General features: G+C 46.5%; 1 protein-coding gene across 1 annotated transcript in view; it reads left to right on the top strand.

The window, feature by feature from the left end:
* The first annotated feature begins 606 nt into the window (after positions 1-606).
* KIF3C (kinesin family member 3C) overlaps positions 607-18,144 on the top strand; it is a 50,148-nt gene continuing 32,610 nt past the window's right edge. The window contains exon 1 of the mRNA XM_054997351.1: positions 607-2,475. Coding sequence (XP_054853326.1) covers positions 1,063-2,475 — 1,413 coding nt within the window. The 5' untranslated portion in view covers positions 607-1,062. The remainder of the gene's footprint in view (positions 2,476-18,144) is intronic.

Below are 18,144 nucleotides of genomic sequence, written 5' to 3' on the forward strand. Positions count from 1 at the left end.
TGTTCCAGCAGCATAATGGAGGAAAAGTCGGAATGAGCTACAAGCTACAGAAACCTTCCGCTGTGCTCCCAATCCTTTTTTAAAAATGCCAAATGTCTGGAGTTACGTTGGCCTGAAGCAAAAGAGTTTTTGCAGAAGAGAGAGCCATCCTCCGCTTGGCTCTGGTGCCCAGTTGCAAGAGGCAAGGGTGGTGGCTCCCTGTTACAGATCAGTCTGGGTACCAGCTGCCTATCCCTTTAAGAAGCACCGCCTTGCCATCTCTTCTGCCATCCGGGGCTCCCGGCAGCATCCTTCTTGTGTATGAAGGCTGTAACAAAGGCAGGACTACACTCCCCAGCATGCTTTGCACCCGATGGGCGTGGCGGCCAAGAGGGGCTGGCGTTCCTAGCGCGGTGGGCAGGGTCCGGGAACGACGGGGCGCCTACTTGTGTGCGTTGCTTCTCATTCCATGCCAGCGAACCAGGCACTCTGCAGCCCCCCCCCCCCCAATCAGATCGGCAGCAGCATCCCCCAGGCACTCGTTCCCTCCCTCGTTCCCTCCCTCCCTCTCTCTCCACTCCCCTTCTGTTTTCCTCCCTCATTCTCTCACATACACAGAGGGCAGCAGCTGCTGCTGAGCTGCAATGAATGAGCATCCAGCACAGGGGCACGCGAGCCCTTCCCGGCACTATCGCCCAGAGCTGCCGATGGACCCACTAGGAAGATTCAAGAATTAGACGGCAAGGAAGGGAGGGAGGGAGGAAGGAAGGAACGCTCTGTTCTTCATTGCAAAAAAACAAAGGGCACAAAAACAGCAGAGAGTGCTGAAATCCGACAGCCTCCCCTTCCTCTCCCTCTGGGATGAGCCAGGATGGGTGGTCTGCGAGTCAGGGCGGGATGCCCTGAATGTATCATGCCTAACTGCATCCATTGTGCAAAGAGAAGATACAAATAACCGCAGCCTCCACTCGGTGAACGCCGCTGCCGCAGCAACATTAGCCCGGGAAGGAGGAAGCCCTCATGCCTATCAAACCCACCACCCATACCTGATCGTCGAAGCTGGACAGGAGCAACTGGTTCAAGATGGCTAATAGGCCCAAGATCAGCGAGGCACTGAAGGTGGTCGTCCGCTGCCGCCCGATGAACAGGAAGGAGGAAGCTGCCGACTACGAGAGGATTTTGGACATGGATGTGAAGCTGGGCCAAGTGACTATCCGGAACCCCAGAGCCTCACCAGGAGAGCTGGCAAAAACGTTCACCTTTGATGCTGTTTATGATGCCAACTCCAAGCAGGCAGATCTGTATGATGAGACTGTCCGGCCCTTGATAGATTCAGTTCTGCAAGGGTTCAATGGCACCATGTTTGCCTATGGTCAGACTGGCACAGGGAAGACCTACACTATGCAAGGGGTCTGGGCTGACTCTGAGAAGAGAGGTGTCATCCCCAACTCTTTTGAGCACATTTTCACCCATATCTCTCGCTCACAGAACCAACAGTACTTGGTCAGAGCTTCCTACTTGGAGATCTATCAAGAGGAGATCAGAGATCTCTTGGCCAAAGACCAGAGTAAGAAGATGGAGCTCAAAGAGAACCCAGAAACGGGTGTTTACATCAAAGACCTTTCATCATTTGTAACGAAAAATGTGAAAGAAATTGAGCATGTCATGAATTTGGGGAACCAAAACCGGTCAGTGGGCAGCACCAACATGAATGAATACAGTTCTCGTTCGCACGCCATCTTTGTCATCACGGTGGAGTGCAGTGAGACTGGCCCAGATGGAGAAGATCATATTCGGGTAGGAAAGCTCAATCTGGTGGATTTGGCTGGGAGTGAGCGGCAGAGCAAGATGGGGACGCAGGGGGAACGGCCAAAGGAAGCATCCAAGATCAACCTCTCCCTCTCTGCTTTGGGCAATGTCATCTCAGCCCTGGTGGATGGCAAGAGCACCCACATTCCCTACAGAGACTCCAAGCTCACCCGCCTTCTTCAGGATTCCCTTGGTGGCAATGCCAAGACTATCATGGTGGCCACGCTGGGCCCAGCCTCCCATAGCTATGACGAGAGCCTGTCAACCCTCCGGTTTGCCAACAGGGCCAAAAATATCAAGAACAAACCCAGGGTCAACGAGGACCCCAAAGACACCCTCCTGCGTGAATTCCAAGAGGAGATCACACGCCTTAAGGCCCAACTGGAGAAACGGGGAATGCTGAGCAAGAAGAGGAGGCGGAACAGCCGGAGGAAGAAGACACTTGATGGGGAGGGGACCCCTGAGACTGAAGAAACTGAGGACAATGAGGATGGGGGCCTAGAGAAAAACATGACAAATTACTTGAAGGAGCAAAAAGAGAGACTGGAGGAGGAGAAAGCAGCCATCCAGGATGACCACAGCTTGGTGAGCGAGGACAAGCAGAAGCTATTGGAAGAGAAGGAGAAGATGATTCAGGAACTGAGAAAAGAACAAGAGGCCACTGAACTACTAGCCACAAAGTACAAGGTAAGCTTAATTGTAGGGCCAGTTCTAAAATGCTTTTCATGTGTGGCTGGGGTTTGACAAGCTCTTTCGTGTACATCTCCACAACAGCCCTATGAGGTGGGACAGTATAATCACACTATGCAGGTGGGAAACTGAGGGAAGATGGGTTCCTAATGTCATGCATGACAGTCTCAGGGCCATGCTTGTTCTTTAGCCGATCAGGTGGTCTAAAGGGTTGATATCCCGTTCACTCCACGCTCTCTGATCATGGGTGAAGAAATCATTCTCATTCATAGTATTGACTGAGAGCCTTCAGCCAGGATATGGTAGCTATTCTTTATCTCTGCATATGTAGTTCAACAGAGCCAAGGCCCATGTTCCATCTGCTGAACCACCCTGGATCTTGTGGCAATTACAGGCATGCACCAGCCTTAGCCATTGGGCCTCCTGCCTGTGTTTATGCGCTGTCATGTGTTGGATTCCTTTGCATGGGCTGTCAGGCACTGTTCTGTTGGCCGTAGGGTGGGAGTGGCTGCACAGTGGGCCAACAAAGCAGGAGGGGGGTGTTCAGCAGTAGCAGCTTGGGCTAAGTGCCTGTCACATAACAAAAGCAGCAAAGAAAATGTCATCTCCATCACTGTGTGGAGGTGACCTCCCACATACGCATTGGCCAGCAGAACTGGGAGGCTGGCCAATCCAGTCTTGCTGTCGCGATGGGGTTTCCTTTTGTCTCTGCAAGAGGGTGTTGCCAAGACAGGCAGCCTGCCAGCTCAAACCGCCTGCAACGTCTTGGGGGGCTTTCAAGTTCCAGCCAAGGACTCCCCCCTTAACATTTTATATCTGTCCTCCTTGCACCTAGTAGAACGGGAGGGGGGGCTGCAGAGAGTTTCTTCCAACTGTCTCCCCTTGGATGAGGGTCAGCGGCCTCTCAGGCTGCCTCCAGCTATGGGGAAACAGTGCTGTGGACTGACCCACAGTGTGAGATGGGAGCATGGAAAGGTTGCGCCTCCATCCTGCAGAGCTGGGTGTGGTTTGAAATATAAGCCACTGACTTAACCCTGGCCCCTTCTGAGGGCTGAGTGTCAGCTATGTAACTGCCATGGAGTTTTGTGATGAACACTCAGTGTATTGAGTAGGGTTGCCAACAGGCCTGGAGAAAAATGCCTTGCTTCTTTAACAGAAGTTTAATGAATGGAAAGAGGCAGTTGAAGCTTTTTATGGAGTGGATGTAAATAAGATCATCTGGTAAATAACATGCCATTAAGCCTCTATTAAAGTGACAGGACTATTTTTTCTCTGGGCAGTTGCAATCCTAGGTCTCCCACAAGCTGCCACCTCTGGGTGGGACAAGCCCAAGGTCACAGGGAAGCTCAGAAGAGAATTCTGGAGTTCTTCCTCTCACCCCCTCCATCCCAGCGATCTTTGCTGCATCCCACTGGACACCACTCCTCTCTTAGGGGTAGCCAGAGGATAATCTGTGAATTCGTTTCAGATGGCTACCTTTTTTATTTTTCTTATTTCCATTGCAATGCCAGGGCACACGGCTCCCAGGCCACCTCCTACCCTTTTCTAAGCCAGTTCACCAAGGAGAATGGGGTTCCAGTGCCAACTTGGCTGCGAAATTCTTTGGCTGATCTGGGGGCAGCTGCTGTCTCACAGCCTAACCTACCTCCATGGGTTTGTTGTGAGGATAAAATGAGGGCAGAAGGGAGACATGTATGAAATCCTGATATCCTTGGAGGGGAGGAGGGATAAAAATGTGAGGTGTTAAAATTGATCATATGCCTTCTCAGAAATCCTGCTTCCCCTCCCCCAGTCTGTTTCTCTCATACACTTAAACCGAGCATGGGCAGTAACAGCAAAGAACTTACATCTGAGCATATATAGAGTAGAGATGTGAAGGCCCAGAAAATAATATGGAAAATACAAAACAAAACCCCCAAACACAGAGTGTGTGTATATCTTTCCTGCCCCAACCTGCGCCTTCCTCTCTCTAGTTCAGAATGCTTCCTCTCATCTCTGTGGAAAATCCCACACACATCTGGGAGAAGCGCAGAGAGTGTGCTGCCTGGGCAGGAATAAGACTCAGTCAGCACCTATCGTTTGAGATATTAAGTGCAGTACAGAATTCTAACTTCACAAATAGGCAGTAATGGCCAAATTAACTTCTTGCGTGCACAGTAGACCAAGATCGGAATTCTGGAAAAAAATGGAAAGGTTTCTTTGATTATTTAGATTAAAACTAAGATAAATTAAGGTGATTATATTATAGAGATAAAATAATAGAAGAGATGACTGATTAAAAATCACTGACATTAAAGTTTGGGTATAAGCAATTAAGGAGAGGGGAAGAGAACTATTATATAATCTAGTTGTGCTGTTATATACTTTGAATATATTTTTCTGATGTAGTTTGAATCTAATTCAAATGTAGTGCTTTGTACAAGTTTCTATGAACTTTCTACTATCATTCATCTTTTCTTTGTAAATAAAACCTTTACTTCAAAAAAAATTCTAACTTCACCTCCCTAGACTCGGTGGGATAATTCTAGAGTCTGGTTCTTCCCAACTGCCTCCAAATAGGCTATGTCATGTCATTTTGCTGTTTAAAAGGGTTCTGTGACATCGCAAAGGTTTGTTGGGGGTGGGACTTCTCAGACCACATACATTTGTCCCATTGAACTGGTCCTTAAACCTTGACTTGTTTAGGGGAAGGGATGGGAACCCTAGTCTAAGGGTGGATCTGAGCCGGTGAGTACAAGATAGTAAAGAGTCCAGTAGCACCTTTAAGACTAACCAACTTTATTGTAGCATAAGCTTTCGAGAACCACAGCTCTCTTCATCAGGCATCTGACGAAGAGAACTTTGGTTCTCGAAAGCTTATGCTACAACAAAGCTGGTTAGTCTTAAAGGTGCTACTAGACTCTTTACTACTTTGCAGCTACAGACTAACATGGCTAACTCCTCTGGATCGGTGAGTACAAGGACTCAGTCTCGTAACTTGATTTCTGTGCTGGAAGTATATTAGTAATCATGGGAAAAGTGAGGAAGAAATATGCATCTGAGCATGGTGAAAAGTGCCTTCCTCTCTTTCCTGAGTAATCCACAACTATCTTTTGTAAATTCCCAGTTATGAACAATGGTTTCCTACTTTATGGAGCCAGAAACCATGTAAGCTTAATGCATGGAGGGAAAGCAGGCCTGATGTTTTTATTTATTTATATTTTTATACCCTGTTTTTCTCCCCAATGGGAATCCTACACATTTTATATTGTTCTCCTTTCCTCCATTTTATGCTCACAACAACCACCTTGTGAGGTAGGTTAGACTGATAGGGAGTGACTGGCCCAAGTCCATGGCACAGTCTGGATTCCAACCCGGGCCTCCCAGATCCTAGTTCTGTTGTCTAACCACTACCTCACAGTGGCTGTTTCCTTTTCCCTACCTCCACACAATCATCACCTTGGTGCACACTTGCAGTTATTATATATTACATTATATTCACATGCTCATTCACATATATTCTGTTGGGAGGGGGCTGTAGCTCAATGACAGAGCAGCTGTTCTGCATGCAGAAGGTCCCAAGTTCAATCCCTGGCAGCATCCCCTGCTAAAAATATCTCCAGGAGTGTTGGAGAGTTACCCTTGTGAAATGCACAATCCTATTTAACTTCGCTTGGGAAAAATAGCTGAGGAGGATGTATTTCAGTGAGTAGGGGGTGTCTCTGTTTGGAGTGGTGGGCATGGAAAAAGGGGAAGACCATGCAGAGGAGATTTTGGGACAGGGGCTGGAGTCAGAAGGGCTTTGGCAACCCATGCATCTTGGCAGGTGGAGGAGGTGCTTCCATGATCTGAGGGGCGGTGAGCAGGGCTTTTTTTCAGCAGGAACGCGGTGGAATGGAGTGCCGGAACCTCTTGAAAATGGTCACATGGCTGGTAGCCCCGCCCCCTGATCTCCAGACAGAGGGGAGTTTAGATTGCCCTCCGCAGGGCAATCTAAACTCCCCTCTGTCTGGAGATCAGGGGGCGGAGCCACCAGCCATGTGACCATTTTCTCCAAGGGCAACCCGCTGCGTTCTGCCACCTCTTTTCCCAGAAAAAAGGCCCTGGCGGTGAGTGTTGGGGTGGTGGCGGGTGAAAGTGAAAGCAGATTTGTATTAAAAGAATGTGTGATGTTTGAGATTTCAGTGGGATATGTGATAAGGCTTTCCTCCCTACCAAAATGTTCCCAGAATTATCCCCCAGTTTCCGACATCCCTTGTTTTGCCCTGTGGAGAGTTAATTTTAAACCCATTTCCTCTGATCATAGAAGTGGGTTGATCAGTGGGGAGGGAAAGACACTCTGTGTGTGCTCAGAGGCATTCTGATTTCCGGCATTACGGCACACATTTCAGGAGTGATCCCTGTAGCCAATAAACTTTGGTAGCCCTATGCTTTAGCCAGGCATAATCGGAAGTGGTTACTCAGCTTTAGGAGGGTGGGTGGCTACAGCTCTTAGCAGTCCCTGTGGATGCAGAGCAGACCTAGGGCAGCAAGGGGACAGTGGGTGGTTGCATGAATGGAGGCCTCTGTCCAGCACAGCCGCCTTCTTATTGAATAAGTATAATGCTGTTAGCAAGCATCCCACCCCATGTAGCCTGGGCCAGTGGAGGCTCTGAGAATAAAGAGTGCTGTTGTGTTTTGGCAGCTCCGCAAATGGATTTTTAGGAAGAAGGGCATACAGGGAATCACACACACAAAACACATGTGCAAAAGCAGTAGGGTTGTCTTTTAAAATCTGGCTTTAAGGAATATGGCCTTAAAAACAAACCAGGCTTACCCATTAAAGGAGCAGCCAGAACAGATGTCCTGACTCCTGACCATAGTTTTCCCCCTTTCTCCTAATAATGTGGGACAGGGCAATTTGCTTTTCTCTCTCCCTCCACACTTCCATCTCAGTAACTCAGCTGTGTTGAAATCCAAAAGCAAACCACAATCCACTTACTACTTTTTATTAGGATCACCTACAATGACACAAAAGAGTATGCAAGCCTTTGAATCCACCAGAACTCTTCCTTTGGTCAGATGTTAGAAATTTTTTTTTTAAAAAAAAAGAGGTGAAGAGAGAAAAAAAATATTTCAAGTAATGATTTTGTGTTGGCCTGGAAAGACACATTCCCAACACTGTAAGGAAAGCCAGGAGCAAACTTGGAGGCTCTGCCTGTATCTTAGGGCCAAACTAGACGTAATGGTGTTCTTTTGTCTGCCACAGGAACACCACTATAGTTTTAAAGTGATTTTAAAATGCTGGGAGGTCTGTAGTTAGATTTGCCAGCCTCCAGGTGGTGGCTGGAGATCTCCCGGAATTACAACTGATCTCCAGGCCGTAGAGATCAGTTCCCCTGGAGAAAATGGCTGCTTTGGAGGGTGGATTTGATGGCTTTATACCCTACCGTGTGTGTCCCCTGCCTTCCCCAAACCCCAGCTTCTCTAGGCTCCACTCTCCACCCCACCCCCAATCTCCAGGTATTTCCCAACCTGGAGCTGGCAACCTTACCTGTAGTGCGGCAGGCTGAGGTGCTCGTTTCCCCCCCAACATACCTTTTTCAAGTGTCAAATGACTGCACACACACCTCACAATGGTTTCTGTGCTTGAAATGGTGCAAGGGGAAGGGGGGAACAAGACCACCTCAGCCTGCTGTGCATTCTTAAATCACTTTACATTGGTGGTGGTGTCTCCATCATGGCCCTTAGATAGCTGAGCTGTCCACTTGCTGTATTCTGGTTTGTCTGCTACCAACCTCATAGTGTTCTTCTGAGGATGAAGTGGAAGAACTATGTATGTCACCTTGACTTCTTTGGAAGAGGATTAGGAAATTAGGACGGCATGGGTTTCCAAACATCCCTCATTACATCAGGTACCATTTTCTCTTCCTGTTCCCTAATGTACACCTTTCTCTGCCGCCACCACTGTAGGGCTGTTTTCTCAGCTTAAAAAAAACACACTGTAGTAGGTATATAACTATAACACTTTGGCAATATACCCACTAATGATTTTTTTAAACCAGCAAAAAAAAAATCCCAATTTAAAATCACAGTTTTAATCCCTAGGCTGCAAGTGGGGGGGGGGACTGATCATGTGATTAATACATTACTGTCACATGATACAGAAACACCAGTGTTCATGTGACAGGAAGTCATAAGTCTTCAAAGACACATAACAGGCAGAAAGAGGAGGTGGCAGAAACCTTGAAACCTGCCTGTGCTATTCACTGTGCTATTCACCGCTGAGTAATCTTATCTTGCTGTATTGCTGCTCTCACAAGCCCTGTTCACAAATTATAGTGAACACATGTACAGTTTATACTTCATTTTTCTTTACACATGTGTTAAACAATTCTCATGTTACATTCAGCGCATGTACAGCTGAACATGTGATTGAAACCGTACACTTATCCAGGCACTGGTTTTTGGTTTCATTTCTAAATGAATGCAGCATGCGTGTTGTTTCTTACAAACAGCTGTATTCACACATACAGGCAGAATGTATGTGTTCACTGTAACGTATATTGGGCTTCAGTGGTTATGCAAAGAGAGCTGTGATAGTACCTTTGCACTTATGTACTAGCGGCTGGTCATTCCCAAAACCAGGACGAGGAGGAATGGCAGCTATCTAGGATGGCCCAGGATAGACTGATAATGGAAACTAAGTAAGGTTGGCCCTGGTTAGTATTTGGATGGGAGATAGGGTTGCCAGTCCCCCGTTGGGAGCAGGGGATCCCCCACTCCCACCTTCCACCTCCTGCCCCTGCTTACCTGACCAGCAGGTGGAAAAGGCGGGAGAAAGTGTTTGCCAGGGTGCACTCCTGGGCAGCATGGTACACTCCTGCATGCTGCAATAGGCCAATTTCAGCACGAAAAGTGCCCAATTTGGCCCCCCAAAAGGCCTGGTTCCGCCTGCTGTGGAGTGCAGGAGCACTCCAGGGTCTATCGCACCACCCTGGCAGTGCTCCTGTACTCTGCAGTGGCCCACTTCGGCCCTCTGCGGAACGGGGGAGCACTCCCAGAGGCAGCATGTGGCCTGTGCAATGACATCACTTCCTGGAAGTGACTTCATCGTACAGACCATGAGCGTGGGAAGCAGTAAGGTAAGTGCCAGATCTCCCACCTCCCACCCAGCGGGTAAGGGGACCTGGCAACCCTAATAGCAGACTGCCAAGAAAGTCCACGGTCTCTATGCAGAGGCAGGCAATGGCAAACTATCTCTGTCTGTTAGTTTCTTGCCTTGAAAACCCATGTGGAGTTTCCATAAGCTTTTCATCATATGTTATTTTAAATATAGAGAGCAGAATAAAGCTTGCTACTGGTAATTACAGAAATGCTCTAGATGTCTCATTGCACTTCATTCTCTTGACTAGAAAACTAGGGTTGCCAGCTCCAAGTTGGGAACTTCCTGGAGATCTGGGGGGGGTGAAACCTGGAGAAACCTGGTGAAAGTGGGGTTTGGGGAGGGAAAGGACCTTGGCATGGCATAATTCCATAGAGTCCACCTCCCAAAGTAACCATTTTCTCTAGGTGAACTGATCTCTGTGGCCTGGAGACCAGTTGTAATTCTGGGAGATCTCCAGCCACTACCTGGAGGCTGGTAACCCTAACACTCATTTACACATATGCATGCATGCCTTCCAAATATGCAACCTCCTTCCTTGGAGCTCTAAAAGATGTCACTAGATTGTTTGGCTCTCTGTTCATTTGCTGGCTCTTTTTTATTCTTTCTCATTTCAGTGTTATTGTTCTGTGTTTGTGGAGCCCATGTTGTGGAGGATTTACCACATTACCTATTATCCTGCCTACTCTATGCAGAGCCAAGGAATAAATTCCTAGCAGAGTTTTTAATTGGTTTAAACTCTTCTTCAGACTCTGAGAAGTTGTTTTTTCTCCTGTCTGATACTGCTGCATTTGTTTCTTATAGGGTCTCTCTTTTCCCCTTAGCAGCCAAGAAAATTCAGGCTAGAGTTGTTATCAGTGATAGCAATGTTTCTATCTGACTGGTATTTTCTGCCTAGATAATTTTAATTTCTTAATATTAATCACTTAATATTTGTTCATATGTTTATATGTTAGGCTGTTTTATGTGTATGGATTGTAACAGCCTTGTAACGGCCTTTGGCCACAAACAATAAACCTACCTACATATCTTAAAGGATTTTCCCTGGAGAAGGCTTGAATTTCCCTTCTAGTCTCTGTTCTTAACAATTTCCCTTTTTTTCTATACCACCTCCAGTTCTATATGGTGCCAAATTGTGTCCCAGATTCAAAAGTTACCAAATGCATAACATGAGGAAGAAATAGAGCGACAAGATCTTTTATTGTATTATTGAAATAAGTTCAGAGATGTCATTGCCCTCTCCCATTTTTCTCACTCATGGAGAGCTTGTATGGTAGACAACATGCCTTCTATAAAAGTCTTTGGTTCAATCCCTAGATGGACCAGTGGTCAGACTTGTTCTGAGGCAGCTTCATGTGATTTTCTGGCTCTTGTTGCTTCTCAGCTATCTATTCCCCCCCCGCCCCCTCCCCAATAGAACAAACTGGCAGCCCCAGCTCTTGCTCATTTGCTGTCCTCCCTGCCTACTTTTTCCAGCTGGGCAGTGGTAGCTGCTTCCTGCCCCTTTGCTAGGTGGCAAAGGGAGAAAGAGGAGGAGCCATACAATTTCCCCACAAGCAGTGGCAAACGCAGCAAGGAGTGAGGAAGGCCGAAATCCTTTGGGAGACCAACTCCAGCCAGTCCTGTCACCACACAGAGAGAGGGCAGATAACAACCAGGGCTTTTTTTCTGGGAAAAGAGGTGGTGGAACTCAGCGGGTTGCCCTCAGAGAAAATGGTCACATGGTTGGTGGCCCCGCCCCCTGATCTCCAGACAGAGGGGAGTTGAGATGGCCCTCCGTGCCGCTGAGCAGTGTGGAGGGCCATCTAAACTCCCCTCTGTCTGGAGATCAGGGGGCGGGGCCACCAGCCATGTGACCATTTTCAAGAGGTTCCGGAACTCCATTCCCCCGCGTTCCCCTTGAAAAAAAGCCCTGATAACAACATTTACTGAAGTGTAGGCAGCGGGTCAGTGGTTGGCCCTCTGGGGCCTGAGCCATTGTCCAACAGCGTTGACCTCTGCCAATGCCAGCCCTGCATGTGAAGGTTTTTTTAGTTTAGAAAAGCAGACAACAAAAGGGCAAATGTGACAGAGGCTTACAAAATTATGCATCATGCAGACAAAGTATATAGAGGAGAAAATTCTACAACAGCAAAACATGGGGTCAAGCAATGAAAATGAGTCTAGACAACAACAAAAAACTCCAGAAAATGTCTAATTAACAAATGGTATTTGTGGCCTCAAGATATGATGAGGGCCATTGACTTTCAAAGTGGATTAGATAAAATGCATGGTGAAAGTCCCTGTTTCAGTCTTCAATTAAAATATTTCAGGTAGGAGATGTTAGGAAAGATCTTTCTCTGCCTGAGACTGTGGAGAGCTGCTGCCTGTCAGAAAAGATAGCACTGATCTAGATGAACTCATGTTCTGGTATGATATAAGGCAGTTTCATATAGGGGAGGGACATTTCTATTATGCCCTGCTTGTGGCCTTCCTGGAAGCATGTGACTTACCACTGCTGGAAACAGGATTCAGGGTGGTTTTTGGCCAAACATCAGTTTGATCCAGCCACGCTCTAGGCTAGGTTGCGTCCCAGCAAATGGTGCATTATTGCAAGGAAACTTGCAGCCCACTCTGTCCATTTGTGCAGCTCCATTGTGTGGGCAATAAAATATATTGGGAACTGTGTTCATGGAACTCCCAGCATTCTTAGCTGGCTTGGACCAGGATGTGAGTCCTTTTTCCTACTCATGCAAAGTATACACCCTGCCACTGAGCCATTGCCTTTTAGTTCAGAAAGTGTTCAAACCAAGCAAGGGTTTAAGAAATGCCAAGCTGCACATCAAGCCATTCTAAGAGTAGTGTATTTGTGTACCTTTGCATTTTCATTTGCTAGATTTTAGTATTGGCATCTTCAGAATGAAAACAAATCAAAGCACCTTCTGCTGGGCAATGGGGGAGGGAATGATGAATCTGCTTTCTCACCACTGTGCACAAAAGCTTTGTTTTTGGGCAGCAATCTTTATACACACAATTGCAAGTGAAGACTGACCTAATTTTGACAGGGACTGAAGTGTGAGTTGTGGGGCTAGGAAGAATAAATGCAGCAGGAGGCTGGGCTTCCTCTGGGAATGTGTATGTGAGGTTGAGGCTTCAGAAGTGTGAGTCTTACTGGAAGAACGCTCTGTTGGAAAAGGCAGCAGTGCTCTGCTAATAATGTTGTGGAGATGGTGCTGGGGTAACAAAACCCAACTCCTTATTTGTCACATTTATTATGGATTGCTTTCAAACTGACTTCACAAGTGAGACTAGGGTTACCAGGTCCCCCTATTGTCCCAACGGGAGGCAGGGAGCCTGACGTTTACCTTACCCACGTTCCCATGGGCTCATTTGAGGACAAAATTGGCCCGCGGTGAGGCACGGGAGTACTGTTGGTGTGGCGTGATGTCACTCCCAGGAGTGACATTGTTTTGCTGCCCCAGGAGTGTGCCTGGGAGGCCCAATCCTGCGCCTTTCCTCCCTGCCAGCCAGGTGGGGGGGGGGCGGAGGGTGAAAGCGAGGATCCTCCACCCCCAACCGGGAGAGTGGTATCCCTAAGAGGGATGTTCCCATAGCACAACAGGAGGGCTGTGTGTATGCTAGAATTCTGCAGAAACAGATTTGAAAGTCCCTTGTGGGCATGGAAGAGAGATGTGAAAGTTTGAGGCAGGGGTCCCCAATCTTTTTGAGCCTACAAGAACCTTTGGAGTTTTGAGAGGGCTGATGGCTGCCCACTAGCCTTCCCAGGTGTCTCGCCAATGGTGGGCAGTCTCCCAGGGATTCCTGTATCTGCTTGTTGACCACCAGATGATCTCCGCTATCTGGAGGAATGGATGCGTGTGCACCCACGGCCCTGGCCAATGACGTTGAAGGGCCAATGCCTGGTGAAATTTAAAAATCCAAAGATGTGGTGGGATAAAAAAGATATCCAGTATCTGAAGGCCCTGCAAAGCCAATTTCTGCTCTGCACAACAAGCAAAACCAGAATGATACAAAATGGTGTCATGTTTAATAAATTAGGTGAATTTGTTCCAGTTACAGAATTTGTATCACCTACCAGCAGAATGTATTTCTTTCTATCAGTTTATCTTATCAAATGTTTATTCTGTCATTCCTATTTCAAGGAGTTCAGGGAGGAGCTCATGATTCTTCCCACTTCCATTTTATTTATTCTCACAACAATCATGTAAGAAAGGTTAAGCTGAGAGACAGTAACTTGCCCAAGGTCACTCAGTGATTTAATGGCTGAATGGAGATTTGAACTCAGGGATCTCTAGTCCTAGTCTGATATTCTAATCACTATACCACACTGTCTGTCTAAAAAATAACTGAAATATTTAGCTTTGTGCAACAGTCAGATAGAGATCTACATCAGACCTGGTGCGCCACTTCCCCCGGCCTCAATTGGACTGACCTGCTATGCTCGCCTCCCCTCCTCTTCTGCTCCTGATTTTTTTCCTGCTGCTCATGATGGCCGCCATTGTTCCAATTCTGGACACCATATTTCCTTATTGTATTATACATGCATGCCATGTGCCAGGAGGTAAACACGGCAGTGTTGAATGGGGTGGTGGCAGCTGCTTCAAGCAGCTGTTTGCATAGGGAGGTGGCGATTTCTGTGTAGGGGGCTGGATTAGCTCCCCAGCATAATGGAACTTATAATACAACACACCTTTATATTTTGCTAAGAAAAAGAGAGGTCTTAATGTTTGGAACGGCACAAAGCTATGTGTCCCTGATCAGTGTTGCTGCTGTTTTACAATGCAATCATAAACAAAGTCACTCACCTCTAAGTACATTGAAGCCAAGGGTTACATTTTCATTTGGAATCCAAACCAGAGCAGGTGTTTTTCTGGAGCATCTGTACATTGTCATCTCCTAACCATTCGCTTTCCATCCCCCCCCCCCCGTTTTCTATGATCTTTCCCAAACCTGGTTTTGTAATATCTCTTTGGAAGGACTGCAATCAAAGTGTGTTTAGTGCTGTATAGACAGGAGAGTCACATTTTTGTAGGTCCCACCCACATCAACACCATTTTTTCTTCCTCGAAATTCCCAGGAACATCATTTCCTACTCCCCATCAGAGGGCTTTTTCAGACTTTTACAAAATCAGTTATTGATATATCAGTGTAGCATAAGAACATTATAACATTCTGTCTACTCTTTCCTCAGAATCCCTTGCTTTCAGAGTTTTTTTTTGAAAAAATCTTTAGCCTTGACATTACAGAGATATACCTATGCTGGAGGGAAACAAAAGATATATTTTACAGGACAGGTAGCTGCTGGTGGTCATGTGGACCTCTAGGGTGAGATTTTCACAGTCTGCCAGTGTGTTGGTGTGGATGCTTGTGAGGCAGAAAGGGCAGGCAGTTACACCCCAATCCTTTAGAAATCCTGGTGCCCACAAGGTTTGCAACAACCTCTCTTTGGGAAGAGAGGTTGCTAGCCCAAGGCGATGGTACCTCTGGGACACAGGTACTAATATCAAGTAAGGAGAATCTTGAGGCTGGAAAACACAGAAATAAGTGAATCTCCTGTGGGTAATGGTGGGAGGACCTGTTGCTGGGCAACCAATTCTGCCTAGCATCATAGGGAATTCTCCTGTCACAGCAAAGTGAGCAGAAAATTTAGAAGCCATCCTTTGGCTGCCTTTTCATAGCACCCTATAACCTGCGTTGATTTACCCCACACAACAGAAAGATCTTTTTACCTCAGAAATCTCCAGGTGATGTTATTTACCACCACCCCATGAAAAGCTTTAACTGCCCAATTCCACACATTAGGCCTCTGTTAAAGAGATAGGACATTTTTTGCCAGACTTGTTGGCAGCCCTGTTTCCATCCCTTTTCCTGCCTTCTCACACCTTTCCAAAACAATTTTGACAACTTTTTTTCCCAGACACTGTTAAGGGGATCACTATTGATTTCCCTATAATGCTTTTAACGTTACCTACCATCTCCCTGCGCTAGAATGATTTTCAGTGTCTTTGTTGCATCTTATATTTTATGCAAAGCACCATGGTGCCATTGGGTCTTTCTTAGGTTCTATCTAAATTTAGAAAAGCCCCTCCCCAGAACTCCTAACATGTTTGAAAAGTTATGCGATTCCCTGGGCAAAGACCAAACTTCTTGAACTTTGTAATGCGGGGCCATCATCATCTATTTATTTACCAACATTAATGTAAATCTATTTTGTTTGTTTACATTCAGCTGCAAAATGCTGTGTTGGCACAACTGACCGTGCGTACATAGTAGTATACAATCAGAAAGAGAAAGCCTTTCACTGTAAAGGAGAATGAGTGGGAATGGCCAGGATGGGATGCAAAGCTAATAACACAAAATGTTTGTCTCTCTTTCATGAGAAGCATGACTTTGCACCAAGTGGAGTTCAGATAGGGACAGTTCCCGGGATGCGGGGCTGACTGTGTGCATTCCTTGCATAAAGCCCTATGGTGGATCCTGCAAAAAACTGCTGGTGCAAGCACACTGTTTTTTATCTGCAAACACAGGGGAACATCCCTGGCAGAAGTCTTAGGCTACACAAAACCAAAGGGCAAGAAATTGGGAGAATACCACAAGGAGAAACTGCAAAGCTCCCAGAAAGGTTCTCAATACCTTAATGTATATGCCAGAATTTTCAAAATATTCGATATATTCAAAAAAATGAACATTAACCATTATTTACAATTATACATCATCAGTACAAAGAAATACGAGCCAATATAAACACACTCAGCAAAGTGTTCTTAGAAAGGAATAAAGTCTCAATTCATTAAGGGATCCAGTGGAGTGCAGAGTGGTGAAATGAATGAGGCAGGATACATCACCAAGAAGTCCGTGAAGGTCAAAAGATACCAGTCCTCTCAGATGTATGGGTTGGTGCAATTCTTTCCCCGTGTCATGCACTTCTCTCACACGGAAATTCACACGGATGTTTGTAGTAACTCTGCCCCAAAGTGTTTGGCCCTGTCTGTTTCACACTCGCTGTGCTTCCTCATGGGCGGTTAATCAACAATGTATTCTTTTTTCAAATGCTCGGAGTCAAATGTGGGCCAAGGCTGTGGATGTTCCTTCTCCAGTCTTGCAGAGATTATTAATCTGATGTCAGGGTTGTGTAGAACAGACAGGCAGGTGTGACTCCTACACTGTGGTTAAAAGGCCTATGATGCAGCAATCACAGACCTGGACAACTGGTGTGGAGTTGGGATAAAGAAGGATGTTTCTTGAAAGAAGGGATACAAATTAGGTAATTTAAAAAAATATTCAGACTAACAAGCCTGGATCAGATTGGTGGCTGGATGAGAGATCTCCTGAGAAGCGATGTCAGAAATCAGGTGGTGCTCAAGGCTGATCTGGTTCAGAGATGTGTTGCAGAAATTGTGTACTTCTTGGAGAATGAGTGAGCAAGAGAATTAGGGGGAATGGGTGGGAAGGCTAGAAGTTGCAGGCAGAAAAACAGGCTGGGAATTGGAGAACAGAAACAAGCACGCCAGCTGTGTTGACCATTCAAGGCTCCTGTTATCTATAACCGGCTTGACCAACCCAGATGCTTGCTGACAAGCATCTTTACTCCCTGATGTCTGATTTGAATTGTAGATGGTTTGCTAAGCTAAATTTCAGTTTCACCCTCGAGTCCCACCCTCCTTGTCAATGCTGAAGTCCCTATTTCAAACCTAGACAACAAATTGACTTGTCTTAATCTCGACAAGCTGAACTTATCTCCCAAAGGCTGTGTCAAATAGGGTTGCCAACTCCAGCTCAAGAAATTCCTGGAGATTTGGGGATAGTGCCTGGGGGAGGGTGGAGTTTGAGGAGGGGAGGGAGTTCAACAGGGATATGGTGCCATAGAATCTGCTCTCCAGAGCTGTAATTTCCTCCAGGGGAACTCATTTCTGTCATCTAGAAAGTGGTTGTAATTTAAGAACTCCAACCCCTACATGGATGGTGGTAACTCTGCACTGTTTACCATATCCTAATTAAACCTACTTTTCTGTCATTAAAATCTGGAAGAAACTAGAAGCCTACCTGACTCTCACAACTCTGCCACAAGATGGCAGATTTGCCACACCCACAGCTAGGGTTGCCAGGCCACAGCCGGGCAACCCCCAGGAGGAAATATAGGGTGGGGCCTGGCATGCTAGCATTGCATTGACGCTCTTACATCACTTCTGGTAAAAACTGGAAGTGACATGGTGGATTATTTAGCTTTTTGCAAAAACTCTATGGCTTATATCACTTCCAGCATTTTGCAAAAAACCATAGATTTTTACTATAGAGTTTTTGCAAACTGCTAGAGCCTCTGCTATGTTACTTCCAGTTCTTACTGGAAGTGACATAAGTGTGCTGGTGCAATGCCAGCACACACACCCCCATTTTGTCTCGCTGGCACCTGAGATGCAGGCGTGCAACGAGGCGGGAAACCAGGAGATCTCCTGCTTGGGAGGCTTGGCATTCCTGCCCTTGGCAGTCATCATGACTTCCCTCAGCTATCTGCTCCCTAAGCTTCTTCCTTCTAGTTGCCATCG

The sequence above is a fragment of the Eublepharis macularius genome, chromosome 1, assembly GCF_028583425.1.
Source record: "Eublepharis macularius isolate TG4126 chromosome 1, MPM_Emac_v1.0, whole genome shotgun sequence".
NCBI classification, from domain to species: domain Eukaryota; kingdom Metazoa; phylum Chordata; class Lepidosauria; order Squamata; family Eublepharidae; genus Eublepharis; species Eublepharis macularius.